This window comes from Varanus komodoensis, unplaced genomic scaffold (genome assembly GCF_004798865.1).
Source record: "Varanus komodoensis strain SLA01 unplaced genomic scaffold, ASM479886v1 scaffold5, whole genome shotgun sequence".
NCBI classification, from domain to species: domain Eukaryota; kingdom Metazoa; phylum Chordata; class Lepidosauria; order Squamata; family Varanidae; genus Varanus; species Varanus komodoensis.
In genome coordinates this window covers 15,062,944-15,081,419 of record NW_025336087.1, presented here as the reverse complement: position 1 = coordinate 15,081,419, position 18,476 = coordinate 15,062,944, and the positions used below count along the sequence as shown (strand labels likewise).

At 40.7% G+C, this 18,476-nt stretch overlaps 1 protein-coding gene across 2 annotated transcripts in view; it reads right to left on the bottom strand.

The window, feature by feature from the left end:
• The window catches only part of RASGRF2 (Ras protein specific guanine nucleotide releasing factor 2), a 117,379-nt gene that overhangs the window by 57,861 nt on the left and 41,042 nt on the right, over positions 1-18,476 (bottom strand). For both annotated transcript variants that reach the window (XM_044446748.1, XM_044446749.1), the window contains exons 7-10: positions 17,967-18,160; positions 16,665-16,774; positions 13,522-13,640; positions 2,450-2,610 (exon numbers count right to left, since the gene is read on the bottom strand). In XM_044446748.1, coding sequence (XP_044302683.1) covers positions 2,450-2,610; positions 13,522-13,640; positions 16,665-16,774; positions 17,967-18,160 — 584 coding nt within the window. The remainder of the gene's footprint in view (positions 1-2,449; positions 2,611-13,521; positions 13,641-16,664; positions 16,775-17,966; positions 18,161-18,476) is intronic.

Sequence of the window (18,476 nt, the reverse complement as noted above, 5' to 3'; positions counted from 1 at the left end):
ATAAAACAGTTTAGGGCATACTTATTTTTAAAAATCTGAATAAATTACAATTATAGTGCCAGATACAGACTTAATTCCAGAAAAATCTTGCAGTGTAAGGTTAGAGAAGGCTGTACTTTAAGGCTGCAATCCTATACACACCAGTGAGTAAGCCCCATTTAACAGATGGACTTACCTCTGACAGACATGCATAGGACTGTATTGTTAGTAATTTACAAGCAAGCATAAGAAGTCCAGTATATTAAACATAAATCTATCAGAAAGCAAACCAAGAAGAAATGTAAAGACCAAATTGCCAGGACTACAAAATGCAATCGTACGTTTTTCCTTTTTAAAAATTAGTTAAATACTGCAGAAGCTGGAAGTTGATTAAAAACATAATTGGGTTTAGATGGCAAAGTTGAAATGTAGAACTCAGGGAAGAAAAATAATTTTAATGGAAACTCAGTTCTGAAAAGGATTGAACTGGCCATAGTAATTTATTAAAAAAAAACCTTTGAAAAGCATTACTAAACAGAGTGGAAAGTGACAAACTGATTCTGATTCTCACTGTTTTCTTACAGTTCACTTGTATAAGAAGAGGTAAGGCAGGCATCCACATAAGTGATAGCATAGCCTGTCTAACACCATTTTCCTGAGCCTGGTGCCCTACATGCTAGCCAGAGATCTGAGAGTTGTGCACCAACATGTAGGCAGGGCGTTAGCCTGGGGAAGGCTAGTCTAAAGGCAGTCAGAGCTCTAGGATTCTTTGAAAACTATCTTGAGAAGAAATGGATTGCCATGTTTCTTCCAAATACAGTCATGCATATTAATATACATACTAATTTTGTGCTGAGGGGATGGGAGGAGAAATAGGCCCAGCTTGGTGGGATGCTAAGATCTAGTTCCTTGTGGTGGCCTCTCTCTCCTGCAACTCTTACTAGAAGGGCTTCTAAGAAAATATTTCTTTGATGGGAAGGAAGAAGGAAGAGATTCAATTTGAACTCAAAAGAATAAAAACCACAGAAGTGGAAGGCAGGAAAGAAATTGGCGAACTGTGACATTCCCCCCCCCCCCCCAAATTTATCCCAATAGTAAAACTGTTTATTATTTTGTTAGCATTTGGATTTGCTTCTCTTTTGTCATTCAAGACAAAATCTAGGAATCACCTGAATCCATAGTCTGCAGACATGCAGACTGCAATCAGCAAGAAAGTTTTGTTTTGCCAAAATCATGAATGAGAAGCAGAAATAAAGAAGTCATTGAATTTTATATTCACAGCTGAGATGGACTTTTTTGTGTACAATTATTTCTAATTGCCCAATTTATATTTGAATTTTATGCACAGAGTTAAAATCTGTCTTTTTTTTAGTTCAATTTTTCACCCGCAGAACCAATTTGTGGTTCAAAAATTAGAAATTTGTCTTCACTTCTTCAAATGTGATATTGCTTTTGTAGGTAGTGAGAACATAAATATATGTCCTCCTGCCCCCTGAGATCGGTGGAGGAGGCCCTTCTCCAGGAGCCCTCTGTGAAGGATATTAGGAGGGTGAGCACCCGGAGGAGGGCTTTCTCTGCGGTGGTGCACCACCTATGGAATGCGCTCCCCAGAGAGGTCCACCTGGCACAGTCGTTATTTGTTTTTTGGTGCCAGGCCAAGACCTTTTTATTTAAACGATATTTTAATTGTTAATTGTTTTTATTTACTGGTTTTAAACTATTGCCGAGATGCTCCAAATTTTTAATGTCTATCCTATGTTTGTTTATCCTCTTTGTAAGCCGCCCCGAGGATTTCTGCAATGGGGGTGGCATAAAAATGCTTTGAACTAATTAATCAATTAATTAAACATTTTCTAGGGGTGCAGGGCATGGAAAAGGTTGGGAACCACTGTTTTAGACAGTTAACTTGAAGACAAGGACTACCTGATTGCTTACCATCATTAAGCTGCTCTAGAAGTCTTTTGACTGAAGAGTGGGGTAGAAATGCCCTGATACAAAAATAATAGTTTCCAAAATTTAATAAAATTTCACCTTAACTCAAATTTGAATATCGAAATAGGAAAGCAGAAATGCATAAAGAAAGCACATTTTCTCCAAGTTGAAGACCATATAATACACTCGACACAGATACAAATGCTTTGTCTTTCTTGCAATAAAATTAGTTCTGCAGCAGCCCACTGACCAGGTTTCAGTTTTGATCACTTTTAGTTTAGAAAGCTAACACTTGCTTCAGAACAAGTCCTTATGAATTTGCATAAATATTGAGAGAATGTTTCCAGGCAATTCTTGTGTATCTTCTCAGTGGGTCAGTTTACTGCAACAATACATCAAAACCTTTCAGTTAAAATTATACTACAATTAAATCTTTTATTTAGTTGAATTCAACAGAACTAGGACCTGTATGTTCCACAACTAGGTACTGTATTTCACTGTGCTATTTGTCAATGTGGTATCTATCAAAATGACACACCTTAAGTAAATGCAGCTTTCCTCCAGAGCTCCTTGTACAAATTAAAAAGTGCTTTGTAAATAAAAAACATTGTCTTTCTCCTTCCTTTTTCAGAGACAATGATCCCAGACGAACTTTACTAAGTTTTCCCCTTTCAACTGAAGGGACTTGAATCAGAGTACCTGGTGGTTACAAAAACAAATAATACATTGTAAATACATGGTTAATTTTGCTGTTGGTATTCTATAACTTGGCAACTACTAATGTGTCTTGTAGCACATCATAAGAAAAACATAGATGATTACTAACAATAAACATTTCAATAAAACGTTTGGCTGCAATCCTAAGTACTGGCTGTTTAAAGTGCACTGAAGTCAATGTTAACATCATGACTATGTGACAAATTGCAGCATTTAGAATACGCAAATAAGATTGTAGCTGTAAAACAGATCCAACAAACTCTGACGTCAACGGCAAGACTAAACAGTCCTTCACTGCACAAAATTGCTGACTTTGCTGGACTGATTACTATTTGCTTTTACTTTGTACATTTTGAAAAATTTAACCAGCAGCACAAGCACTTAAACTACAGTTAGTAAAGATGTCATGAATAATAAGGAAAAGAGCCTATTTTAATGTCTGGTTCTTACCCCTGTTTATTCTGTCCTGCCACTGATGAATGGACTTCTGTCAGAATGGGAAGGGAAGCAATTCCCCTACTCATTAGAACGCTTGCAGTGTTGGACTAGGGACCTTGAGAGTCAGTCCACACTCAGCCATGAAGCTCACTGGGTGACTCTGTGCCAGTCACAGAATCTCAGCCCAACCAGCCTCACAAGATCGTGGTTATGAGGATAAAAATGAAGCTATGTAACCCAACTTGCAGTTCTCAAAAGAGAAAAAAAGCAGCATATAAGTACAATTTATTAAAAATTGTGCAATGTTGGATTTCACCCTCTAGATTTTTCACAGCAAGTGGGCTGGGAGACAAAAGACTGTGTGTTGTTCTGCATACAAAGCAGGACTTTTCCAGTATCCAGACCTTGCAGATCCTGAAAAGCTCTTAATGATGAGATCAGCCCTCCTGCTGGTATAATATTGCTGCTGATATAATATCATCATATAATAATATTTCTGTGTTTGTAGTTTGATAGATTTCAATTATGTTATCACAAATTTTGCTTTTTGTATATGTTATAAGCTACCTTGGGAGACTACCCTACCTTGCCTTAACTGTGTAAGGCAAAATACTGAAATTAATAAAATAAAGTTTAATATGGCTTGTAGCTGGAAAGCAAAATAAGCAATTCCTTCCCTTGTGGGTGGAAGAATTCTCTGTTCTCAGACAGGTCCATTTGCATTCCGGCTACAGTATTTTTCTGTCCATCTGTCCATCCATCCTTCCTTTTTCATTCTTTCACACATAATTTATTTATTTAGAAAATTTCTATGCCGCCCCATTCGTCGAAGCCTTGGGGCAGCTCACAAAACATCAATTAAAATATAATACATTAAAAATATAAAATGAATTAACAATATAAAATAAGTTGCCCTGGCCAAAGAATAAAATAAGGAAATAATATTACCAATTAAAATGACGTTTGAATAAAAAGGTCTTTGCCTGGCGCCGAAAAACAAATAACGACGGCACCAGGCGGACCTCTCTGGGGAGCGCATTCCATAGATTGGGCGCCACCGCAGAGAAAGCCCTCCTCCGAATACCTACCCTCCTAATTTCCTTCACAGAGTGTTCCCGGAGAAGGGCCTCTCCTGCAGATCTCAGGGGGCGGGCGGGCGTATATGGACGTAAGCGCTCCTTCAGGTATCCAGGACCCAAGCCGTTTAGGGCTTTATAGGTCATCACCAACACCTTGAATTGGGCCCGGACTTCAATGGGAAGCCAGTGAAGCTGACAGAGGACTGGAGTCATGTGAACATAATGCCCAGTCCCCGTCAGCAGCCTGGCAGCTCTATGTTGAACCAATTGAAGTATCCGGACCGTCTTCAAGGGTAGCCCCACGTAGAGCGTGTTACAGAAGTCAAGGCAGGAAGTCACCAACGTGTGTGTCACTGTTGCCAGGCAGTCATACTCCAGGTAGGGGCGCAGCTGATGGATCAGCCGAAGCTGAAGGAAAGCGCTCCTTGCCACTGCTGTCACCTGAGCTTCCAATGAAAGCTCTGGGTCGAGGAGCACTCCCAAGCTGCGGACCTTGTCCCTAAGAGGGAGTGCAACCCCATTCAGGACTAGGTTCATTTCACCCTCTCTGAAGCCCGATCCGCCAACCAACAGGACCTCCGTCTTGTCTGGATTGAGCTTCAGTTTATTGGCCCTCATCCAGCCCATTACCTCGGCCAGGCACCGGTTCAGCACAGCCACTGCCTCACCTGGATTGGTGGAAAACAAGAGGTATAGCTGGGTATCATCAGCGTATTGATGATTCCACAGCCCACACCTCCTGATGACCTCTCCCAGTGGTTTCATGTAGATGTTAAACAGCAAAGGGAACAAAATGGACCCCTGCGGTACTCCATGGCATAGCTGCCATGGCACAGAGCCATAGTCCCCCAGCACCACCTTCTGGAATCGGTCATTGAGATAAGAGCGGAACCACTGCAAAGCAGTGCCTCCGACCCCCAGTCCCGCTAGCCTATCCAGAAGGATACCATGGTCGATGGTATCGAAAGCCGCTGAGAGGTCCAGAAGAACCAACAGGGATGCACTCCCCCTGTCCTTCTCCCTGCACAGGTCATCGTACAGGGCGACCAAGGCAGATTCAGTACCGTACCCGGGTCTGAAGCCGGACTGAAATAGGTCCAGATAATCAGTTTCATCCAAGAGTGCTTGGAGTTGTCCTGCCACCACCCGCTCCAACACCTTGCCCAGAAACGGGATGTTGGCCACTGGTCTATAATTAGTGGCCATTTCTGGATCCAGTGATGCTTTCTTCAGGACTGGTTGGACTACCGCCTCCTTTAAAGGGGCAGGTACCCGACCCTCCCTCAGAGAGGCGTTAACCACTTCCAAGATCCAGATCCCAATCCCATGCTTGGAATTATTTATTAACCAAGACGACAAGGGTCCAATAGGCAAGTGGTGGGACGTACTCGTCCAAGCACCTTGTCCACATCATCAGGCCACAATAACTGAAATTCATCCATTAATTTTGGACCAGACGGCAGCATTGGTGTCTCCATAGAAACCTCTGAGTCACTAGTAGAGTCTAGCTCGTGATGAATCTGAGTGATTTTCTCCCTGAAATGCTTGGCAATGTCATCACAGCGGGCCTTCGAGGGTGGAACCAGATCTTTCTTAGAACCTGGATGAACCAGGCCTTGCACCACTCAAAAAATCTCCGCCAGACGGCATTTTGAGGAGGCAATGGAAACGGAAAAGAAATTCTTTTTCGCCACCCTCACTGCCACAGCATAGGCCCGATAATGGACTCTCAAGTGTGTTCGGTCAGATTCATCCTGTGATCTCCTCCACCTACGCTCTAGCCATCTCCCAGCCTGCTTCATCGCCCACAATTCAGGTGTATACCCGGGGGAAGAGTGGGCTCTGCCCGGTGGGAGAGGACGCTTAGGAGTGATCGTGTCAACAACCCTGGTCATCTCCCCGTTCCACAGTTCGACCAGAGCCTTGTCAGCCAGAAACTCCCCCAGGGCCTTCAGGAATCCATCCAGAGAGGCCACTCTCGAGCACAAGCCTCACCAGGAAGTGATCTGACCATGACAGGGGTGTCAGACATAAATTCCTCACCCTCAGACCACCCTCTTCCTGCCGCATTGAGAAAACCAGGTCCAGAGTGTGTCCACATTCATGGGTCGGGCCGGTGACATGTTGAGACAGCCCCATGACTGTCATGGAGTCCATGAAGTCCTGAGCCGCCCCGGTCAGACCAGTCTCGGCATGGAGATTGAAGTTCCCCAGGACCAACATCCTGGTGGTCCTCAACACCAGGTCCAAGATGATCTCCATCAGCTCAGGCAGGGAGACTGTTGGGCAGAAGGGTGTACGGTACACCAACAGAATCCCCAATCTGTCTCGGTCGCCCAACACCAAGTAGATGTAATTGGATGTTTAGAAATTAGGAAGGGCAGGGTGGGATAAAGTTCTGAACAGCTAACAATTTTGTCCGAAGGAAGGAAGGAAACATAATGTCTTATATTTACCAAAAAATGAACACAAGACACAGAAGACTGACTGTTTGATTATATGAAGTGGCTAGAGTTTGATAGATAAGTGACAAATTAAGTTTGTCATGGGAGCAGGCATGGAATCAAAATAGGTACATTTTGAGAAGTTGTTTGACCACCACACCATCATTCTGTCCAAAATCACTGAGAGGAGAAGCTGCTCGTCAGGTGAGGTCTTGAGAACATTTAACTTTTAAAGGCCAGGCTACATTTAATGAATTAGCTGAAAGAATGTTGCAGGATAGTAGCAATTACATTGCAATATTGAGGCAGTGAAAAAAGACTGGTTGCCAAGGGCATCTCCTCCTTTCCAAGATGTCCTGTTATTGCTCAAATAAACAACACTGGCTACAAATGATCTCCAGGCTGTAAGAGACTGTGTTAATTGAACACTAGGGCTGTCAGAGAAATCCACAATGGACTCAAATGAATTTGTATTTCTAAGACTCCAGTGCATAGATTCTGCAGTAGACTGGCTTTTCCTGAGTTGAATAGACAAGCGGACCATTTTATTTTAATTGTAATTTTATGCAAATTTAGCCATTGATGAATATTTAAATTAAAACATCATCAACCAAAAATGTGCATTTTCCCCATAGGCGAAACTGTGAAAACAGGCAGTTTGGAGGGATGTGCACATTTTCAGAAGTGTGGATTTACATAACTGCTATGCTGCACAAATGCAGATGAACACATTTACACAAAATCCAGTTCCATCAGTGGGAAGACAATGGAATGATAGGTGCCTGACGGTCTGCAAAACACAGAACAGATTTCACAACATTGCTATTTAATACAAATATATACTGTTCTTGTCCAAGAAATTTGGCAATACATATGTAAGGCTCTTTAACAAATTATACAGGTTTTCCACCAACATTAATCTTTTCAACACAAAGTCTACAGCAGTATCTGTAGACTTTGTGCCTTACCAGTACAATACTTTCAAATGCCCATTTCTCACATTCACATTTCTAAATATGCTCTTAAAAATGATTTTTTTCCTGAAAAGGAAATCTGTCAGTTCTCCCCATTACTGAGAGCCCATATTTTAGGTGCTAGTGGCTTGGTGCTAAAAAACAATCCCCTGAACCAGGGGATTAGCAACCTTTGGATCATGGGCATATTTGACAATTTAAAAAGTCTGCCCTAGATACCATCACAAGGTGACTGCCAGAGTAGACATGGCAAAGAAGAAGTAAGCTATGCAAAAGGCCAAGTAAAAGAGGAGTCTGAAGCCCAACACACAAAACTCCTTTGAATCCAGAATCCTCAGCATAAACATAAATTTACAGCAATCTCAGCTGCTATTAGGAACATCTTTTTTCTCCCCAGAAGGGGAGGCAACTTGGTGGACACCAAGAAATGTATCCTGGTACACAGCAGTGCCTCTGCACACCACACTGCCCAGTCCTACCTTGACTGTTGAGATTTGTCTAGTCATGTATAGTGTAACTATGCATGATAGTTTTACTTACCCTTGAGTAAAACTCCAGTTCAGGTTAGGACTATGATACTCCACAAAGGGATTTAATGCTTCTTTTCTTTTCAAGAGAAAACTGGCTGGGAGGAAGCTTTAATTCCTCCTCCCCCAGCCTCTCCAATGTGGCACAATCCAATTCTGAATTGAGGACTTGCTTGCTCAAAAGCAAGCAAAACTATTGCACAAAGCTACACTATACATAGTAAGAATAATGCTTAGTTTGGCCAGAAACCCAGCATCTACTGTTGAGTTGCAGTTGAAAGTAATGTTATTCATCCTGGCTAATCAGTTTAATATATGTCAGTTGGAGAAAGAGAATTCTTGATAGAGGAAACTCAATTGTGGGACTTTTATTATTTCGAATTTGTAAGGTTTTTTTGAAAGAACTCTGTTTAACAGATGGGATAAAATACTTTAAATATGTGAGAATAAATAAATGATGAAGAAGCTTAATACTGTATCCCAATTTAGCTTCAAAATGTTTTGTGATAGGTTGCCCAAAAAAACCAACCAAACAACCAAACAAAAAAACGCCAGTACAGGTGGAATACTGGGGCTTTTGCCAGACAGCTAGTAAGGTTTGTGCTTGTGGGGATTTGAACCCCCTTTCATTATTTTTATTTATTATATTTATATCATATCATTTTCCTACAAAAACTCCAAGAGTGTTTACATAATCCTCCTTCTCCTGTCAATTTTGTCCTAACAAAGGCTCCAGTGAGGTAGATTGGGCTCAGTGACTGGTCCAAAGTCACTCAGTAAGCTTCATAGCCAAATGGGAACTAGAACCAAAATCTCTGGAGTCCCAACCCAACACTCTAGCCAAAATGCCCTGCAGTTCTACTTAGTCTAATTACAACACATATACCTAGTACACCATGACCTGGTTCACCTGGTGATCATCATGGTGGAATATTGTGACATCTGAACCAAGAAGTTTTTCTAAGAACCCAGGACTTGTTTTGGGGTTGTGCAGAATGGCTTGTTTTCATGATGGCTTATTGAGACGTCTGATTTGGCAAAGCTATTTCATTGTATTGTGAATGGCAGAGACTGGCCTGGCTTGAACAATGAATATTCCTGCTGCTCCTTATTATCTCAGTAGTGCTACCACCATCCTTTCTCATCCCTTTTTGGTGCCCTCCATCCTGCATTCCTAAAAATGGAGAAGACGACACGAGAGTGTTCCAAATGCATTTGCACAGGCTTTTCATCAGTCTTGTGCAAGTATGCAGCTGTGATATTGCAGAGAAATGGCTGGGGGCTGCAGGAGAAGGAGCTTGTTTTATAGCTGTTTTATAGATGTAACTGAAAGTGTGGCTCCAAAGACTAACACCCAAGTGGAGGATCACATTGACAAGAAGATTGACCAGAGGGAGAGATACACTGGGCTAAATAGTGGACAGGCAGCCTTTCATTCTTGCACAAGCAACTGGGGGAAAAGTTTGAAAACACACAGTTGGCTTCAGTAAGGCTCAGAAAATTAATTCCATTTGGTGATCTGATGCAGCAGGACTGGAAGGGGGAGTTTCCTTCAGGTACAAGCAACCCCAGCGGACCAATTTCAGAAAGGGTGCTAATGAAAGGACTGAGGAAACAAGGAATTCTGTCACAAAGATTTCTGGAAGAGAACTGACAAGGAAAACAAGCAAGAGAAAGCCACAGTGTAACTAATTGTCTGTTGGGTTAGCAAACAAGCAACCAACTCATAGTGGCTTATTCTCAGGGTGGCTTAATGCTTACTCGGGAGTAAAAGAACTGAACTGAGAATAAATCAAACATGGATCAAGCTGCATGATTATATTCCTATATATTGCAAAGTAAATTCCATTGGTGCCTGTTCACTGTATTAGGCTGAAAACACAGATCTCTCTGGAACTATGCAGTATGTGGTTGGATACTGTAAAGTAAGTGCAAAGTAATACATGAGGGGGCAAAAATCCCAACCATAAGTACTGTATATGCTGATGGGATTGGAGCAAGCAGTGTCTTAGCAAGAAAGGGATCTTGGAGTCACAGTGGACAGCTCTGTGTTGGCCCAGTATGTGTCTGCTGTGAAAAAGGTAAACTTCATGCTAGGCATAATTAGGAAGGGAAGAAAAAACAGAACTGACAGGATCTTACTTGCCTTATACAAATCCTTAGTACAACCACGCTTAGAATATTGAGTTGAGTTCTGGTTGCTTCAGCTAAATAGGGACATTACTGAATTGGAAAGAGTACAGGGAGTTGGAGCAGCTCATATATGAGGAGAGGCTACAACAAATGAGATTGTTCAGCTTAGAAAAAAGGCAAGTAAGTGGAGACATGATGGAGATGCTAAAATTATGCATGGATATTTCTTTCCCTTTCCATAACACTAGAACCTGGGGTCATTCCATGAAGCTCATTAGGGGAAGGTTTAGAACAGAGAAGAGGCAATACTTCTTCATATAATGTTGTGACAGAACATGCTGTCATGGGAAGTTGTGATGGTCATCCATCTGCACCACTTTTAAAAGGGGTTAGACAGTGTCATGGAAGGCTAACAGTGGCTGATAGCATTACGGGATAAATGCTATGTCTTTCACCAGAAGTTTCATGCCTACATAAAACAGTTGCTGAGGGACTTTGGCAGGCAGAGGTATTGGACCCATCCTGCTTTGCGGATCCTGTGGACAGCTGGTTTGCCACCGTGTGCATGGAGTACTGGACTAGACAGACCCTTGGTCTGATCCAACTTGCCTTTTCTTATGTTCGTATAATACCACTTCAAACCAATATAAATCTTAGCAACTGTAATAGGTGATCTTTCTTAAGTGTCATTGAGGAAACTTTATTTCCAAATTCTTTTGAACAGCATTGTCCAAACATGAGTCTTTGGCTGAAATATTTCAGTGAATAAAAATATACTAAATAAATCTTTGTAATATTTCAGTTTATTAATTTACAGATTTCTTGACAGACATGCAATGCATAACGAGCATTACTGACATGTTAAGGCTTTGTTCCTAAATGCACTTATGGAAGTAAGTGTCCATTTTCACAAGATGCTGGCTGCATGACAAGAATTTCCTTAAGCATCACTACACAAAATTAAGTGTTCAAAATTTTTGCTCTAGCCCAATTGTACGCAACACTGACATGCCAGTACAGCTTCCGTCTAAGCCACAGATCACTGTGCATAAAGGCACACATCTAAACTAATGTCTGAGTAAAGGACTGTTTACACAGGATGCAAGATCACATGTAAACCTGAAAAAAGAAGACTTTCCCTTAGCCTGGAATCTCTTAAAAATCAGACTCAAGCCAAAATGAATCCAGTGTTGGTTGTTTCCAGTTAAATGTACTTAAAATTGTATTGTATTGTAAAAAAATGGTATTGATAGCCATTTTGCAATGAATACACTTTAGCATGGTATAAGAAAGTAGAAATAATACAGAGCATAAAGCACTCACATGCAACATCATATTTCCATTAGAAAGGGTTATCAAAAATGGAATAGTACAACAGAGGTCACAATTCTTGCTTTACGTTATATACAATAAAAGCAACACTTTCTGGTCTGAAGCATTTCAAGTATAATCTCTGTGAATATGTAAAAAGAGTTACTGAATCATTAATAGCCCCATCAATCAGAAATACCTTCTAAGAATGCAGGTGTTTGATCCGATAAAGCATACAGAATTGGCTGTGTATTCTGGTGAGGACACTTTATTATAAGCCTATGCAACCCATCTTCCAGATCACTAGTACACTCAATATTACAAGGTTTAGAAAACTTTTGTGCTACAGACAGACCTTGCTAAAACAGAAGATAAAAGACCTGCAGTACAGATAACTAACAAGAAGTATTTTCATTTATATAGATAAATGGTTGCACATTTTGTAGAATAACTTGCTTTTTCAGACTTAAGGAGCAATCCTATGCATGGATAGACAGAAAAGGCCTGGAAACTCCCAACATTCCCCAGCCAGCAAGACTTCCTGGGGAATGTTGGGTGTTGCAGGACTTTTCTCTAAGTATGAATAGGATTGTGCACTTAGTGATCCAGCACCTCCATCATAAAATGTACTGACCTAGAGAATGACTCTTAATGTCAGGTATGTTTACTTTCATGTCAGTGCCATTTATCATACCTATGTCACTTCATAGTCTTTGAACTCAAATTCTAGGTAAAAAAATAAGCTGCAATCCAGACAAATGTGTGCTATTTGCTCAGCAACCAAAGCAGTAATGCTTCCCCATCAGTAGCCTAACCCTGAGTCCTGTGTGCACACATGCTTACGTTCAGGTTTAAAAGAGGCTGTTTGGGGGGGGGGGGGAATCCAAAGTATAGGTGTGCATTGTTTTAAAAGAACTCTGGTTATTTTCTTCTTAGAAATATAATGCACAGGCCAACATATTCATGCAGCATAAGTGTGTCACAAGAGCTCGTAGCGTGGAATGCTAGTGCTTTTGTGCAGGATATGCCATCTACTCTCCCCATTTCCAGTTTCAGTTTTTCTCCTCTGCAGGTTTTTTCCTTTATTCACTATCAAGAACAACTCTGTATTTCTACAAAGATTTGGGTTATCCTCTTATGCCTGGATGGTGTCATTTTGGCTACATAACGGAACACAACAGAGAACTTCCTTATATTGTCGCCCACTAGATGTTTTGGACTTGGACTCTCATCATCCCCAGGCATCATGATGAGGAATACTGGGAGTCGTCATCAAAACATCTGGAAGGAATCAGTTGGAAGAGCCTGCTAACTCATGATGCTTTTTTTTTTGCCACGTATGCTGAGATTCCACAAGCAATGCTCCAGCAGGCACAAGTAAAGCATGCCCTTAAAGCATTTCAAGCACACCAGATAATAATGTCATGCTTCCTCATCTTTCCTCATCTGATACTAGCATTGAAAAGTACACTTGGTTAATAGTGATTTTTTAAAAATCAAACTGCATTCTTTTGAGCTGTTCCTGAAGCACAAATGAAAAATGGGAATAAAAGGCAGCTGTTTTCATTCCTCACAATCACTCCACCATTTGACAAAGCTTCAAGTACTTCAAGTTTCTCTTGTGCTTTTGCTCGAATGTTGGCATCATCTGGAACTGCAGCATCTATTGGCCAGACAGACCTACTTTCCATGGTGCTGTAGATAATTTCTGATCCACTGAAGATGATAGTCCTGTTAGTATGTATGTTACTTTCCCATGGCTGCTTTATTATTATTGTGCTGCTGTTTTTCATATCCCCTGGAAAAAAACAGCACAGAAGTAGGGCTCAGCAGCAGCCCATCACTGTAGGACTAATATCTGGACAGATGCAGACTTCTGACACTCGGCATATATTGCAACCCTATCTTTCCCAATGATGCCAACATTTATTTGGCTACTTTTCTTCCCTAATTTTCTCTGAATCCACATTAAACTAAATGGTCTTACCTTGCCGAATAAACGTTTGGCTGGTGTCCAATAATATGTCACAGCCTTCTACTATCATTCTTTCTATTGCAAGGTTTTTTCGTATGTTCTCTGTGTCACTCACTTCATCATGCATCACTCTATTGCAAAGAAAAGAGGGAAAGGAATGTTCAGCTACCAGAAATATATTTATAACTACATACACAAAGTTAGTATAGCCTGTCTGAACTCTGCTACTTTCAGAGACCTTCCTCCAGGTCCCATCACCATCTGCAGTAGTGGATAGTGAGCAAAGAGAAAGCATATTCATTTGTGGCACCTGGAATCTGAAATGCCTTCCATGGCAACAATCCCTGTGCTGCTCTGGCCAAGTGGCCCCTAGCAAGTGACAATGATTGATTGCTTTCATTCTACTCCTTCTGCAATGGTGATAGCAACCCAGCTCTTTGGGGACTGTCAGAGGTTTCCTGCTCCTGCACACCATATACCCAACCTGGTGGCTTGAAGAGGGAGCATGCAACTTTGACATCACACCAGCTCACTTGTCTACATGATCATAAAGTTATCTTGCTGCTAACGAACCAACTAACAGATGGACAACCATCTGATAGGGATGGTTTAACTTGGAGTTCTGCAATGAGCATGGGGTTGGATCCAGTAGCTCTCTGGCTCCTTCCAACTCTTCTGTTCTATGATTATAATGCCACCTTTAAACTGGCAGATCCACACCTCTGACGGGAAATAGGACCAATCTTAAAATGTTCTCACCCATTTATTATCTTTACTTAAAAGTAAGGAAGCCTGAAAGTAGCTGGTGCTGACAGCATTTCTCCAACTATCTGAAGCTAATCAGGAAGTTACATTCACTCATTTCTTCTGAAGCCATGTAATGATAACCATTTTGGGGCATTTCTCTTCCTTTCCTCTAAATGTAACCATTTCTGCTCCCACAGTCTACCAGGGTGACTGAGATTCCTCCAGCTGTACATCAGTTCCCTAAGTTCTCTAAGCGCCATCTTTCTGATTAAATTAGGACTATTAGAACTATTATACCAATCCATGTGCAATGGGATTAGTATACTAACCATACAATTTCCTTCTGTTGAAAAGTGTGTGCAAATGTATATTATGAACAAAATGGATATACACATAATATGTATATTATGAACAAAATATCTGCCATTTTTTTACATCATTCATCACTTAAACTTCATTTCCCCACTTCAGAAGCAATAATCCCTCATTTTGTTAAAAACTGGGGCACAAATCTGCCAGGTGTGTGCTGCAGCTCTGGACAAGGTCCATTTAGTATATGTTCATTGTTAATATATATTCAGGTGTGTGTGAGAGAGTGAGAGAGAACAAGGATGTACAGCAGTGGTATGGTATAGCAAGGGATACTTCACCATACAATTCCCAAATAAATAAATATTTCTGAGCATATTGCCTAAAGAGCAAGTGACAACTTTTGAATCACAGAAATTAAGCTTTTGAAATGGAAAGCTAGGGTGCACTTGGCAGAATGCTGAGTCTGAATGTGGGAAATATTCACTTAGCTGCAAAGCTGTGGGATTGGGTGTCCATGGGAAGACATTCTTCCAAGGCTGGGGTGAAGTACCGCTGGCTGCCTAAACGCAGTTGGATTCTAATTCCAGTTAGCCCCAGCCAACATGGCCAGAGGTCATAGATGATGGAAGCTGTAATTCAACAGTACTGACAGGGTAACAGATTGCCCATCCTTGCTCAACAAAAGTTAAAATGTTACTCTTAGTCCCTTGGAAGAAGAACGGGGCACATTTATTGCAAAATAAATCAATATGCTTGGTTACACAAAACAGAAACATATTTCTAAACTGGGAAAAGCATTTTTAGTTCCATTTCATTGTTATGGTGTGCAATAACCTGAAGGCCTAAGAGACCCAGAAGAAAATGGAGAATAAAGGAGCATGATGGGACTGACCAAGACTGAGGTATTTTGCACAGCAAAGCCAACAGCCAGGAGTGGCTGAAGAATGGAATGTCATAGATAAGATAACCCCGCCCTGTACCATCCAGAGAGAGAATGGAATGTGGTGAACATGTTTCTCAAGATAAGGGACCAGTACATCCGGTGTCAGTTTTGCTCAAATGAGCTCACTGTTCGATCCAGCTTGGACTAGATGATGGCGTAAACATTTTGAGGTATAAAATGCCTGGGCTTTCCAGCCTCCATGTGTGCCAGGACAGCACTGCAACTGGTCACCCACAGCCCTTGCCACCACTTGATCACCACTGGAGAAGGGTCCACTGGTTGTGTGTGAGTGTGAATGAGGCCTCTCTTGATATTGTTGCTGATGATTGCTAAACTTGTATTCTTATACTTTTGTATTCCTTATATCATAGAATAAATGTTACAAGCATAGTGTTTAAAACCAGATCTGGTGATCAGTCTCTGGTGTTCTGGTGTTCTTTGATAAGGACTTTCCTGGGAAACCTAATAGTCTCCTCTTTACTGGATAAAGGACCGTTTTATTTTGGTCACATCAACAAATGGTTCACTGAAGTTTGCCTACCTGTGTACTTAATTCCACTACAATTTTTTTCTACCAAAAGATCTTCAGTGACCTCTTCTTTTTAAGTCACATCTACTCTATTCCAGTGTTGTCAACTTCTAAGAAAATATGTCAAAACAGCAGCTTTCTTTACTCTTCAGGAAGACTACTGGGAAAAGACAGTATCAATCTCACCTTGCTGAGTTCCATTTGTAATTAATTGTTAGGCTAAAAGGAAGGTCAGTTCACACATCACAATGATCAACATGATCAGATGTTCTCAGAGTAATTTGCAAACCAAGACCAATAGGTTGTTTAGTTTTTTGCTGGGTTAATTAACCCAAAATTTGTTCCTTTTGCAGATGAACTGTCACAAGTTGTTCAGAAATGTGAGTTTCCTGACAATCTAAATTGGTTTCAACACAGGATAAAATGCCTATAAATAATTTAGGTACAACTATGTTTCTGTTCTGTAATACTCAGAACACTGTTCTGAGTGTTCTTTTATAAGCCAAATTCCAGTCTCTGGGAGCTATTTGGAATACATTTTAAATTGTGCTGTACCTAAACATATTTAAATGTATTTAGTTTATATTTTTATCTTATATGTAAAAGAAAGAAAAGGAGTCTCACCTTGAAAGTTCTTCTAGTTTAGATTTAGCAAATTCTAGGCTCTTTCTTTCCACATGTTCATGTGGTGTGTGAGCCAAAAGTTCATGAAGAGTTATGATATATCTAGGAATCTAAAGATGAGTGAAAGGGATTGTCAGCAATATATTTAAAGGCATGACTGATTATACAACGAACACTTTTTTGCTTTAATTATCTTACAGCACCATAAGCTCACTCATTCAAAATAATGTTTGCTACATTAGGATCAGATCTTCCAAGTTCAAAAAGTGGCTTTAAGAAACAGTACAATGACAGTGTTCCACATGCAGACATTAGAGCATCCACTTTGGATGAAGCTTGAATACTGAACCAGGCTGCTCTGGAAGTATTCAGACTGCCTCTAAACCAAAGCAGTTCTTCCCTGCAGCAGCCCAAAGGGAGCCTGGCTGTTGCTGACTCTTTGGGTGTCTTTTGCTATTGTCAGAGACTTTGTGTGTGCCCGTGCGGCGGTCCCTCTTCACACTATCAACATGAGCAGAGGCTGCTGCAGAGGCATTAAGGGAAGCAATCAAAGAAGGAGAATAAAGGCAGTACCCCGAAAATTGGCTGTTGGGGTTGAAGCTCATCTCATGCCAAACACCCTGGTGTCCCAAGGGCCAGCTGTTTTTAGGGATGCAACCTTTATTGCACGACTATATGACAGCTGCCATTCTTAGAGTGAGTTTGAAGTGCTCTTCATGCTCTTCTGTTGAGCAGCCCACGTTTGCAATGACAACAGAAGCTGTCATATTTTCATTTGGTTGGGAGGCATCTAAAGTTTTGGAAAACCAAAGCAAGGTGGTTGCAGATAGGATGTGAAAATGGAATCAATCTCTCTCTCTCTCTCTCATTTTTCAAAAAACCAAAAAACACAGCTCAATAATTTTCTGGATAACCCCCTTGAATAACACCCTTCCTTTCCTCCCAAGGCATTCAGGGCTGCTTGACTGTTAGTAGGGAATCATAAGGAAATCTCATAACAGCAAACCTCAAATAATGCAAAACTGTTAAATGTAGGACCACTACATTAAAAAAAAACCAAAATGCCTTTCAAAATATGAAAGGCTATGTAGCAAGGAGACGGCATATAAAAACTTTTAATAAATAAATAAATAAAATATATCAAAAAATAAAGTATTATCTATTTGATTATACTACAACAGGTGCAATGTAAAATATTTTCCCATCAGATAAAATAATAGAACCTTGCTACACCAACAGACATTGGAATTACAACCAAAAGAATGTGAACAGCTTCTAGAAATGCACAATAATTAAAGCTACCTGAAACATGGGGTAGGTAAGGAATGTCTCAAGCATTCTGCCCTCACATGCAGGATTGGCTTCATATTGCTTCAAGAGTTTGTCAAAATCTCTGTTCTGCTTGCAGTTTGCAAGCACTTGGAGACTATACTGGTGATTCCGAACAAATTCTTGATAAATATTCAGCATAGGCAGCAGAATATCAAATAAATCCGCTATAAGGAAAAGAGAAAAGTCAGTATTTGCTGCCATTCACTTTTTCCACAGAACTTACATAGCAAGAAATCGGGAAGTTCAAATCAAATTATCTGCATTCAGAGAAACTGCACAGCCTGAGGCTTTATCAAGAACCACACGTCCCATTTCCCTAGCATCACTTGACTGCTCAGGAACTCTATCGATAGCTAACAATATTAGGCTAGGAACAGGGTTGCTGCCTTTTACTCTGACAGAACCTATACTAAAGAAATATGCAAACCTGACATGCAGATTTTAAGACACACTTTTTTCTTATTGCAGAGATTCAGAGGT